The sequence below is a fragment of the Hyperolius riggenbachi genome, chromosome 1 (genome assembly GCF_040937935.1).
Source record: "Hyperolius riggenbachi isolate aHypRig1 chromosome 1, aHypRig1.pri, whole genome shotgun sequence".
In the NCBI taxonomy this organism is placed as follows: domain Eukaryota; kingdom Metazoa; phylum Chordata; class Amphibia; order Anura; family Hyperoliidae; genus Hyperolius; species Hyperolius riggenbachi.
In genome coordinates, this window is record NC_090646.1 from 663,306,662 (window position 1) to 663,320,079 (window position 13,418).

The 13,418-nt window shown below is 44.9% G+C and overlaps 1 protein-coding gene across 2 annotated transcripts in view; it reads left to right on the plus strand.

The window, feature by feature from the left end:
* Nucleotides 1-13,418, plus strand: part of PHF24 (PHD finger protein 24) — a 196,641-nt gene that overhangs the window by 148,134 nt on the left and 35,089 nt on the right. For both annotated transcript variants that reach the window (XM_068272170.1, XM_068272178.1), the window contains exon 4: nt 847-925. In XM_068272170.1, coding sequence (XP_068128271.1) covers nt 847-925 — 79 coding nt within the window. The remainder of the gene's footprint in view (nt 1-846; nt 926-13,418) is intronic.

The window sequence follows — 13,418 nt, forward strand, 5'->3', positions numbered from 1 at the left end:
GTGATTAATCGCAGTAATTACCTCCAGCTGTCCCTGTATTAATATTATTTATGCTGCTTATGGCTTTATTGCATGGCATTGCCTCCACATACCTCTCGCTGCAAGCAGACAGGGCTGCCAGGCAACTAGTATTGCTTAAAAGGAAATCAATATGGCAGCCTCCATATACTATTATTATATACCTCTCACTACAGTTCTCCTTTAAAGGGAACCTGAGGTGAGAATAATATTGAGGCTGCCATATTTATCTCCTTTTAAGCAATACCAGTTGCCTGGCTGCCGTGCTGGTCCTCTGCCTCTTATTCTTTCAACCATAGACCCTGAACAAGCATGCAGCAGGTCAGGGGTTTCTGACAATATTGTAAGATCTGACAAGATTAGCTGCATGGCTTGTTTCTCGTGTAATTCAGTTCACTACTACAGCCAAATAGATCAGCAGGGCTGCCAGGCAACTAGTATTGTTTAAAAGGAAATAAATATGGCAGCCTCCATATCACTCTCACCTTGGGTTCACTTTAAGCAATTACCTTACTTTTATTTTTTACCTTATTTTTTTCTGTATTGACAAACACAGGCATTCTATAGGGTTCCTAAAGCCTGGAATATAGAAAAGGGCTTATGGTTGACATTATTTTGTGACAAAGGCAGGTAGGACAACTATACAGACAATCCTATTTTGAAAACAGGTTTTAATTGCATGTTCTGCCGACTGCAATCTTGCTAAATACGTAAAAAATCCCTATAAATGTGAATGTTTATTTTGCTGTCATTGTTCTTGCCTGATCCCTTCCCCCACCAGCACCACCACCCTCCCATGTGAAATAAATCATGTGCGTTTTATTGCAGGACAATCTGAACTTGCTGCTGACAGAGGAGGAGATGTACAGTCTGTATGAGACCTTCGGCCAGTGTAAAGTCATCCCGGGTGAGTTATGATCCCGATAATGGAACTTCGGCCTGATAGCAGCACCCCCCCCCCTCCTCCCCCCTATCGCTGTATATCTACACGCGTGTTCTCTGTTCCTGCTCACCCCCAATCCTGCTCCTGTCATCAGAATATGTTTTATGTCCTTCTGACCTTAAAAGGGAACGTTACAGAATATAACTTAAAGTGGCCCTGTAGTGACATATCATTGAATGTGGTAAATTATTCAGGTTACCCACTTTTACTGTAATTTTCATGGTTTCAGCATTATCCTATATTGCTGTATATTGATATGTAGACCTGCCCCTTCCTGGCTGTAACCTAGGTTGATCCCCCCTCCCCAGAGCATTCTGGGAGACCAGCTATATTTTGTATTGGCTTTGGAACTCCGATTCTGTATTTTGCATTTTATTTTGAGTTTTCTCCTGTTGATTATTCCTGTTTGACTTTTGTGATTTTTGTGCATTGTTTTTATGTGATTTTTCCAGCTTACAATTTTTGCAGGTGCATACCGGTAAAGTTAATTTACATGTGAAAAAATCTAGTTTTCTTCAAAATCGGATACGTTTTTTGTGAAACAAATGGGAAAGAGGGATACAACTGCTTTTGTTTTGTTTTTTAACAATATTCATTTAACTATTATTTTGTCAATGATTTCCTATTATAAAAATCCTCTCTCTGTCCCTGATTTATATTCTGACATTTATCACAGGTGGTGGCAACATCTTTAGTCCTGTCAGGTGATCCCTGTGAAATGTTTGTTCACGAAGTTCCAAAGCCAGTGAAGATAATATCTGGTCTCCCAGAATGCTCTACACATAACTTAACAGCCTAGGTTAAGCAACACTGGGAGGACACTTAACATTGCACTGTGGATGGCGCATAGGCTTAACATTACAGTGCGTTATAATGACTTTATAACACATGCAGGACAATAATGTCCCACTGTGAATGAGCCCTTAGGCTGCTGTCACAGTAGGAAGTTACAGGCGCACCTTAGAGCAGCCTGTAACGCAGCCCAACTCACAGCAATGAAAAATCAATGGGCTGTTCACAGTGCCCACGATCTGTTACATTGTAACGCTGCACGTTCTGGGAAAGTGCAGCATGCTTTGCGTTATATGTGGGTTTAGCTGCTGTTTGCAGCTGCGTTAGACTGTTTGCACATGCTCAGTAATGTGGTTTAAGGCCTCTTGCACACTGCAAGTGATTCCGATTCAGATTCCGCTTTTTAATCAGTTTTTACATCCGATTCAGATTCCGATTTGCAGTTTGCTCCCTGCACACTGCAAATCGGAATCTGAATCGGATGTAAAAACTGATTAAAAAGCGGAATCTGAATCGGAATCACTTGCAGTGTGCAAGAGGCCTTATTGTTTTTTGTGTGCAGGAGAGGAGGAGGGGAGAGTCCGCTATTTTGCCTAGCCACATGGCTAATTAATATTCACTGCACTGCAATGCCTGTTATCTGCCTGCTAGCAATGATTTATATGAATCATTCTCGGTTCTCTTCCTGCTAGCAATGATTTATATGAATCATTCTTGGTTCGCTTCCTGCTAGCAATGATTCATATGAATCATTCTCGGTTCTCTGCCTGCTAGCAATGATTCATTTGAATCATTCTCGGTTCTCTTCCTGCTAGCAATGATTTATATGAATCATTCTTGGTTCGCTTCCTGCTAGCAATGATTCATATGAATCATTCTCGGTTCTCTGCCTGCTAGCAATGATTCATATGAATCATTCTCGGTTCTCTGCCTGCTAGCAATGATTCATATGAATCATTCTCGGTTTCTGCCTGCTAGCAATGATTCATATGAATCATTCTCAGTTCTCTGCCTGCTAGCAATGATTCATATGAATCATTCTCGGTTCTCTGCCTGCTAGCAATGATTCATATGAATCATTCTCGGTTCTCTGCCTGCTAGCAATGATTCATATGAATCATTCTCGGTTCTCTGCCTGCTAGCAATGATTCATATGAATCATTCTTGGTTCCCTGCCTGCAAGCAATGATTCAAATGAATCATTCTCGGTTCTCTTCCTGCTAGCAATTATTTATATGAATCATTCTTGGTTCGCTTCCTGCTAGCAATGATTCATATGAATCATTCTCGGTTTCTGCCTGCTAGCAATGATTCATATGAATCATTCTCGGTTTCTGCCTGCTAGCAATGATTCATATGAATCATTCTCGGTTTCTGCCTGCTAGCAATGATTCATATGAACCATTGCCGGTTCTATCGAACGAAAACGGCGCACCAAGAGCTGCATAATGCGGCTCTATATAGCGTCCACCTTTAGCACCACCATGCGTTGCGTTAGGGGAATGTTATGCGACCTTAACGTCCCCGTTGCGTCCCACTAAGAGCCCTAAATCTGAACCGCTCTAAAAATAATGTTAAAAACAGCAAGACTTCTATTATTTACAGATTTAAAAACTGCAATAGGATTTTGCAAGTGTGTGTGTGTGTGTGGGGGGGGGGGGGGGGGGGGGAGAGGGGGTTGTTAAAAGGTGGCCTATGGCAGTAAAAAGTAAATATCTGGCCCTGGAATCAGAGCAGGCTCATCCACCAGGCAACCTAGGCAGGTGCCTGGGGCTTAGTGGGTGTCAAGGGGCCCTCAAATATACTGCCTTGCCTATAACCCCATTACATCTTAATTCATCTATACCTGAAATGTATAATTTATCTTCAAATGCCAACATTATGGTAAATTAGTTTTTTTTTCAATAATTTTTCACCAAAAATCTCAGTGTCAGAGCGCTGGGAGGTATGGGAAGAGTCACTGGGCAGCAGTGTAGATTCTGACCCATAAGGAAAAGGACAGGAAGCAGTGAGCGTGCCGCAGTGCTGTATATTGCTTGCGCCTCCCACATACAGACAGATGACCGCGTCAGACCACAAGCGTCCTCAGAAATAACGATGTCTCCGGTTTGTTTGCAGCAGCACATATATTATTTGCAGTCAGTAATTGGCTAATTAGAGCTGGTGTTGCCTGTTCTGCGTGGAACCGTTACAAACTGCAATCATTTCATTAGCAATCGATAGCGCATAACATCTGGTGCGAGGAGCGAACGGCAGGAAGTGCGGCTGGAGGAGGGGGAGGAGCGGAGGGGGCCGTCAGCCAGCCCTGGGATAGCACACAATCATACAAGGATACAGAAAACACACAACAAAGTGCACTCTGACAATATGTACACAAGGCTATAGTAAGGGGACTCAGTGCTCACTGAGGCGCTCAGTCCATACAAAATATACAGACATTAGACACACATGGCTGAGGATGCAACTGAAACAGTAAGGCCGGTTTTACCCTACTAACTGGCATCAGTGTTGCGCTGCGCCCACCGCGCCGCCAAAAACAGGCCTTCATCGAATACCGAGTTACTACGCGGTATTCCCTGTCTGGCATCCTGCCATGCAGGAAGTGACATGCGCTTGCGGTCACTTCCTGTTTCAGGTATGCGGAAGTGCACAGAAGGGTATTGTAAAAATACGCTTCCGCGCATGCGCATCGTAACATCGTCACATTGCCACCGCCAACATTTTTAAAATCCCTGCACCGCCATAGACTTACATGACTTTTTTTCCGACGCAGAGCAACACAAGCACACGCGGTAAAGTAGTTTTAGAAGCGCATCAGATTGAGGACTTCCGGCGCACCGCAACGCGACACAGGTAGTGTGGTTCCCCCCCTCCCCCAGGTTCTCATTGCAGTGTGGTAGCAGTGCGTCACTGCCCCAGTGTGAAAGGGCCCTTAGGGTAGAAGCCCACTTATGCGCTTTTAGATGAGATTTCCCTCGGAATCCCAAAAAGCGCTACAATTATGAAGGTCAGTAGGGGTGAACCCATAACTGGGATTTGGTTCTGCCGAGGTGCATAGCCCCGCCCCTATCCCAATAGGTCCTCGACGCTTGTCTAACTGGAGATAGAGAATCGCCGATGACCTCTTGTGCGGGGGGCGTGGCTATGTGCCACGTGGAAACCAGCATAAATAAACTTCGGGAGACCTGGTAAGGATTTAAATCTTTCTCTACTCAGGGATACTGACAACCCTCCCCCCCCCCCCACACACACACACACACAAATAAGAGGCACTGATTGATCGATCAGAAACGATTGTTCAATCCCACTGATGGCTGGATAACTGCTATCCAATTCGATCACTTTAATGAAATTGATCCAAAAAAACATATACATCGTCCTGACTCCTAAGAATTGTATTGTTAATGGCCTGACCTTAATCAGAGTGCGTACACACATCCAATTTTTACTGGCCAATCACTGGCCAATTTTACCACCTCCATGTAGCATGAGGATCGAAAGATTTTGAGTACTATATACAGATTTTGTAGGTAAGCTCTCATTCTACATGGAAGTGGTAACATTGGCCAATCAAAATTGAAGGTGTGTACCAGGCTTTATAGGAGTCATCAGGGCAAAGATTGTATAATGAGTTGTACTTACCAGGGGCTTCCTCCAGCCCCAAGCTTGGGGCTGGAGGAAGCCCCTGGTAAGTACCACTCATTTTACAATCTTTGCCCTGATGACTCCTTTAAACGATGGCCTCTGAGATTGGAGTGGTCGCTCCAAAAACCTTTCTATGCAGTGTTGGCATCCCTACAGACTAGGGATGGCCATGTCTAGGAAAACTCATGGAGAAGCATGTGATCAGTTTGATCAGCTGATAGATTTGTAAGGCTCTGATTTGCTGCTCATGATCATGTGTTAAACCAGGAAGTCATCACAGCAAATCAGAGGCTTACAAATCTATCAGCTGATCCAACTGATCACATGAGTTCTCCTAGGCTGGGCCATCCCTACTACGGACATGACAGGTCATCTACCCTGTGGAATGTATAGTATGTGTTATTGTAGTGAGTCAGACATGCTAGGGAGTGAAAAAAAAGGCAATACTTCTTTTCTCTGTTTTGCACAAACTTATGATGAACTAATAAGGCAAACAGAGAGAGGAATTATCTGTGACAGGAAGCTGCGTACCGTTGTCATGGTTTCCTGCAAGTTACCTAAAAAACATATAGCAGCTGCAGACTGCAGTTATATAATTGAATAGCCTGCTGCTACAGATTGACTTGTATAGTGCGAGATGTGTTATGTGCGCGGGTCGTCCAGAAAGTACCTGTCATTTTCAATCAATCAATTAAATGTATACGCTATAGCAGCATAGAGAGTGATAGCAGCGGCTGGGGACGCGGAAAATCAGCCGCGTTCCCAGCCTGTCGGCGGCTGTCGCCGAACCGGAAGTAGCCGCCGGCGGGGACAGGACGATCGGAGCGGGGCTGCGAGGGCACCATCCAGCTTCGGGGGGCTGAGGGATGCCCCAGGTGAGTAAATGTCATTTTTTTTCTAGACTTAAGTATTCCTTTAAGAGGAATAGTGGGGAACAAGCAAAAAAATACATTTTTTAAAAAGATCCTTGTAGTATTTGAGAAAATCGATTATAAATATGCAAAGGAAAATGTTTTTTTTAAACGGTCATTTTTCTGAGTTTAACTTTTTTTATTTTTTAAAAATGTGTTTTTTTTTAATTGATACCGTGATCTCCTTTAACATATGTGGCAATTTTGGTGACGATCGCATATACGGGGGCTATGCTATGAACTGCTAAGGTGGGCACACAATTAAGTGAAAATTACACAAAATTGCGAAATTATGGTTGCTAATTACTTTTACAAACTTAATTAAATACGATTTATCCTAAAATTTTCCCCATTACGATTTAGCATCGTAATCGCGAATTGCGATGTGAAATTGCGATTATGCAAAATTGGTGCTCATCACTCCACTTAATCGAATAATTATGCCTAAAAGAAGTGATGGGAGTAGTTAGAGTAGAATATAACTCAGAAATCAACTCTTGGAGAGATAAGATATAAAGATTAAGGCTAGTTACACAACAGGACGTTGCGTTTTAGGGGACGTTAAGGTTGCATAACGTGCCCCTAACACAACGCCTGGTGCTCTCTGGTGTGGACGTCGGAGTGAGCCGCGTTGTGCAGCTCACTCTGGCGTCCGTGATGCCGTGATGCGTACTCTTGGACGCATGCGGCATCACGTGGTCCCGCCCGGCCAATCGCCGCACAGAGCGGCCGCACCCGGAAGTAAACACTGCACGTCACTAAGTGCAGTGAATATTAATTAGCCATGCGCCTGGCCGCTCACCCCTCCTCCCCAACATGACTGAGCACATGCAAGCAGTCTAACGCGGCTTAGCCACGTAGAACGCACAGCATGCAGCACTTTGCTGCGTTACAATGTAATGCAACGTGGGCAGTGTGAACAGCCCACTTGTGTTACATTGCTGTGCGTTGGGGGAGCGTTACAGGCTGTACTAACATGCACCTGTAACGTCCCTGTGTGCAAGAAGCCTTAAACCTATTAAGCTAAAGGAGTTTGATTATGTAACAACTCCAAAGTCCAGTGCCTAATTCATAGACATCTAAGAGCAGGGCTGGATTTCTGGTAAGGCTAGAGAAACTCCAACCAAGAATTGAACTTCATCCCAATCAGTAGCTGATACCCCCTTTTACATGAGAAATCTATTCCTTTTCACAAACAGACCATCAGGGGGCGCTGTATGACTGATATTGTGGTGAAACCCCTCCCACAAGAAACTCTGAGGACCGTGGTACTCCTGGCAGTTTCCTGTCTATGAACCTCGTTGCATTGTGGGAAATAGCTGTTTACAGCTGTTTCCAACTGCCAAAAAAGCATGCAGCAGCTACATCACCTGCTAACAGTAAAAATGTCACCATGTAATAAATGTCATAATGTAAATCGGGGATTTAAAAGATTTTACAATGGTCAAACACTGACTAAATCATTTATACATAATTATTGTAAAAATGAAGCACTTTTTGTTACATTATTTTCACTAGAGTTCCCTTTTAAAGGACAACTGAAGTGAGACTTATATGAAGGCTGCCATATTTATTTCCTTTTAACCATTATAGCCCTCAGTCATTTTTCACCTTCTGCATCCAAGCAATTTTCACCTCCCATTCATTAGCCAATAACTTTATCACTACTTATCACAATGAACTGATCTATATCTTATTTTTTCCACCAACTAGGCTTTCTTCGGGTATTACATTTTAATAAGAATTATTTTTTTTCTAAATGCATTTTAACAGGAAAATTAAGGAAAAAATGGGGAAAAAAATGAAAGAAAAATCATTATTTCTCAGTTTTCGGCCATTATAGCTTACATGCTACCATAATTAAAACCCACATATTTTATTTGCCCATTTGTCCCGGTTATTACACCATTTAAATGATGTCCCTTCACAATGTATGGCGCCAATATTTTATTGTAAATAAAGGTGCATTTTTACAGTTCTGCGTTCATTACTATTTATAATTTTAAAAAATATTAGTAATATAATCTCTTGGCATACATTTTAAAAAGTTTAGACCCTTAGGTAACTATTTATGTTTTTTTTTTTTTATCGTAATTTTTTTATTTTTTTTTTAGTTAAAAATGTTATTTGGGTATTTTTTGGGTGCGGGGGTACACAGTTAATTTTAATTGTAATTTATTGTGTTTTATGTGAAAAAAAAATGTATGTACATGTAGTTTTACTATTTGGCCACAAGATGACCACAATTTTTTTTTTTACTCCCATACTGTAAGCGAGAATCTTGCTTACAGGAAGTATAAGGAGAACAAGTATTTTTTTTTTTTTGGGGGGGGGGGGGGGGTCATAAAGACAGTGCCTTCTTATAAGAAGCTGACGGTCTTTCTACCGGGGACTTAGATCAATGAATGAGAACTATGTTCCTATTCACTGATCTCCAGGATAACGGGGGGAAACACGGGAGAGCACGGGGGGGTGTGCGACAGCGCGCGGAAGTGCGCAGCAGCGCAACATCAGCCACCTGGACGTGACAATCACGTCCAGGCTGCTTAAATGGTTAAACAATACCAGTTGCCTGGCAGCCCTGATGATCGATTTGGCTGCAGTAGTGTCTGAACCACACCACAAACAAGCATGTGGCAAATCCAGCCAAATCTCAACCAAACGCCTGATCTGCTGCATGCTTGTTCAGGGGCTATGGCTAAAAGTATTAGAGGCAGAAGATCAGCAGGACAGCCAGGCAACTGGTATTGCTTAACCACTTCTCTACTACAGGTTTTTTCCCCTTCAAAAGCACTTCCCATTCATTCGGTAATATCACTAATTATCACACTGAAATGATCTAAACATTATTTTTTTGCGGGAAAAACTATGCTTTCTTTTTGCACTAATTTATGCTAAGAATTATATTATTTTATATGCATTTGACAGGGAAGAAGAAAAAAATGAAAACAAAATCACCATTTCTCAGCTTTCAGCCATTATAGTTAAAAATAAAATGTGCTATTGTAGATAAAACAGACACATTTTATTTGCCCATTTGTCCCGGTTATTACAGTGATTAACCACTTGCCGACCGCCCACAGCCCATGGGCGGCGGCAAAGTGGACGCCTAAAGGACCGCAATACGCCTTCAGGCGGCGCATCCTTTAGGCATGCCGGGGGAGCGATCGCGTCATTGATGACGCACGCTTCCCCCGGCAACTGGCTCCGCCCACCCGCCGTAACATCCCGCCGGCCATACGGAAGCGCCGGCGGGATGTTAACCCCGCGATCGCCGCTACAAAGTGTATAATACACTTTGTAATGTATACAAAGTGTATTATACAGGCTGCCTCCTGCCCTGGTGATCCCAGTGTCCGAGGGACCACCAGGGCAGGCTGCAGCCACCCTAGTCTGCACCCAAACACACTGATCTGCCCCCCCCGCCCACTGATCGCCCACAGCACCCCTCAGACCCCCCCCTGCCCACCCCCCAGACCCCTGTTTGCACCCAATCACCCCCCTAATAACCCATCAATCACTCCCTGTCACTATCTGTCAACGCTATTTTTTTTTTATCCCCCCCCTGCCCCCTGCCCCCTCCTGATCACCCCCCCACTCCTCAGATTCTCCCCAGACCCCCCCCAGACCCCCCCCCCTGTGTACTGTATGCTTCTATCTTCCCTGATAACCTGTCAATCACCCGTCAATCACCCATCAATCACCCATCAATCACCCCCTGTCACTGCCACCCAACAATCAGCCCCTAACCTGCCCCTTGCGGGCAATCTGATCACCCACCCACACCAATAGATCGCCCGCAGATCCGACATCAGATCACCTCCCAAATCCATTGTTTACATCTATTCTCTCCTCTAAACACCCACTAATTACCCATCAATCACCCATCAATCACCCCCTATCACCACCTGTCACTTTTACCTATCAGATCAGACCCTAATCTGCCCCTTGCGGGCACCCAATCACCCGCCAACACGCTCAGATTGCCCTTTGACCCCCCCTTATCAATTCGCCAGTGCATTAATTACATCTGTTCTTCCCTGTAATAACCCACTGATCACCTGTCAATCACCTGCCAATCACCTATCACCCATCAATCACCCCCTGTCACCCCCTGTCACTGCCACCCATCAATCAGCCCCTAACCTGCCCCTTGCGGGCAATCTGATCACCCACCCACACCATTAGATCGCCCGCAAACCCGCCGTCAGATTACCTCCCAAATGTATTGTTTCCATCTGTTATCTTCTCTAAACACCCACTAATTACCCATCAATCACCCATCAATCACCCCCTATCACCACCTGTCACTGTTACCTATCAGATCAGACCCTAAGCTGCCCCTTGCGGGCACCCAATCACCCGCCCACACGCTCTGATTGCCCTCAGACCCCCCCCCCCCCCTTATCAATTCACCAGTGCATTAATTACATTTGTCCTTCCCTGTAATAACCCACTGATCACCTGTCAATCACCTGCCAATCACCTATCACCCATCAATCACCCCCTGTCACTGCCACCCAACAATCAGCCCCTAACCCGCCCTTGCGGGCAAACTGATCACCCACCCACACCAATAGATCGCCCGCAGATCCGACATCAGATCACCACCCAAGCGCAGTGTTTCCATCTATTCTCTCCTCTAAACACCCACTAATTACCCATCAATCACCCCCTATCACCACCTGTCACTGTTACCCATCAGATCAGACCCTAATCTGCCCCTTGCGGGCACCCAATCACCCGCCTACACGCTCAGATTGCCCTCAGACCCCCCCTTATCAATTCGCCAGGGCATTATTTACATCTGTCCTTCCCTGTAATAACCCACTGATCACCTGTCAATCACCTGTCAATCACCCCCTGTCACTGCCACCCATCAATCACCCCTGTCACTGCCACCCATCAATCAGCCCCTAACCTGCCCCTTGCGGGCAAACTGATCACCCACCCACACCAATAGATCGCCCGCAGATCCGACATCAGATCACCACCCAAGCGCAGTGTTTCCATCTATTCTCTCCTCTAAACACCCACTAATTACCCATCAATCACCCCCTATCACCACCTGTCACTGTTACCCATCAGATCAGACCCTAATCTGCCCCTTGCGGGCACCCAATCACCCGCCTACACGCTCAGATTGCCCTCAGACCCCCCCTTATCAATTCGCCAGGGCATTATTTACATCTGTCCTTCCCTGTAATAACCCACTGATCACCTGTCAATCACCTATCAATCACCCATCAATCACCCCCTGTCACTGCCACCCATCAATCACCCGCTGTCACTGCCACCCATCAATCAGCCCCTAACCTGCCCCTTGCGGGCAATCTGATCACCCACCCACACCAATAGATCGCCCGCAGATCCGACGTCCGATCACCTCCCAAGTGCAGTGTTCACATCTGTTCTCTACCCTAAACACCCACTAATTACCCATCAATCACCCCCTGTCACTGCTACCTATCAGATTAGACCCCTATCTGCCCCTAGGGCACTCAATCACCCGCCCACACCCTCAGAATGCCCTCAGACCCCAGCCCTGATCACCTCGCCAGTGCATTGCTTGCATCTATTCCCCCCTCTAATCACACCTTGAGACACCCATCAATCACCTCCTGTCACCCCCTAGCACACCTACCCATCAGATCAGGCCCTAATTTGCCCCGTGTGGGCTCCTGATCACTCGGCCAAACCCTCAGATCCCCCTCAGACCCCCTTCCGATCACCTCCCCAGTGCATTGATTGCATCTATTTTCCCCTCTAACCACCCCCTGAGACACCCATCAATCACCTCCTGTCACCCCCCTAGCACTCCTATCCATCAGATCAGGCCCAATACAACCTGTCATCTAAAAGGCCACCCTGCTTATGACCGGTTCCACAAAATTCGCCCCCTCATAGACCACCTGTCATCAAAATTTGCAGATGCTTATACCCCTGAACAGTCATTTTGAGACATTTGGTTTCCAGACTACTCACGGTTTTGGGCCCGTAAAATGCCAGGGCGGTATAGGAACCCCACAAGTGACCCCATTTTAGAAAAAAAGACACCCCAAGGTATTCTGTTAGGTGTATGACGAGTTCATAGAAGATTTTATTTTTTGTCAAAAGTTAGCGGAAATTGATTTTTATTGGGTTTTTTTCACAAAGTGTCATTTTTCACTAACTTGTGACAAAAAATAAAATCTTCTATGAACTCGCCATACACCTAACGGAATACCTTGGGGTGTCTTCTTTCTAAAATGGGGTCACTTGTGGGGTTCCTATACTGCCCTGGCATTTTAGGGGCCCTAAACCGCGAGGAGTAGTCTAGAAAACAAATGCCTCAAAATGACCCGTGAATAGGACGTTGGGCCCCTTAGCGCACCTAGGCTGCAAAAAAGTGTCACACATGTGGTACCGCCGTACTCAGGAAAAGTAGTATAATATGTTTTGGGGTGTATTTTTACACATACCCATGCTGGGTGGGAGAAATTTCTATGTAAATGGTCAATTGTGTGTAAAACAAATCAAACAATTGTCATTTACAGAGATATTTCTCCCACTTAGCATGGGTATGTGTAAAAATACACCCCAAAACACATTATACTACTTCTCCTGAGTACGGCGGTACCACATGTGTGGCACTTTTTTACACCCTAAGTACGCTAAGGGGCCCAAAGTCCAATGAGTACCTTTAGGATTTCACAGGTCATTTTGCGACATTTGGTTTCAAGACTACTCCTCACGGTTTAGGGCCCCTAAAATGCCAGGGCAGTATAGTAACCCCACAAATGACCCCATTCTAGAAAGAAGACACCCAAAGGTATTCCGTTAGGAGTATGGTGAGTTCATAGAAGATTTTATTTTTTGTCAAAAGTTAGCGGAAAATTGATTTTTATTGTTTTTTTCACAAAGTGTCATTTTCCACTAACTTTTGACAAAAAATAAAATCTTCTATGAACTCACCATACTCCTAACGGAATACCTTGGGGTGTCTTCTTTCTAAAATGGGGTCATTTGTGGGGTTCCTATACTGAACTGGCATTTTAGGGGCCCTAAACCGTGAGGAGTAGTCTGGAAATCAAATTTCGCAAAATGACCTGTGAAATCCTAAAGGTACT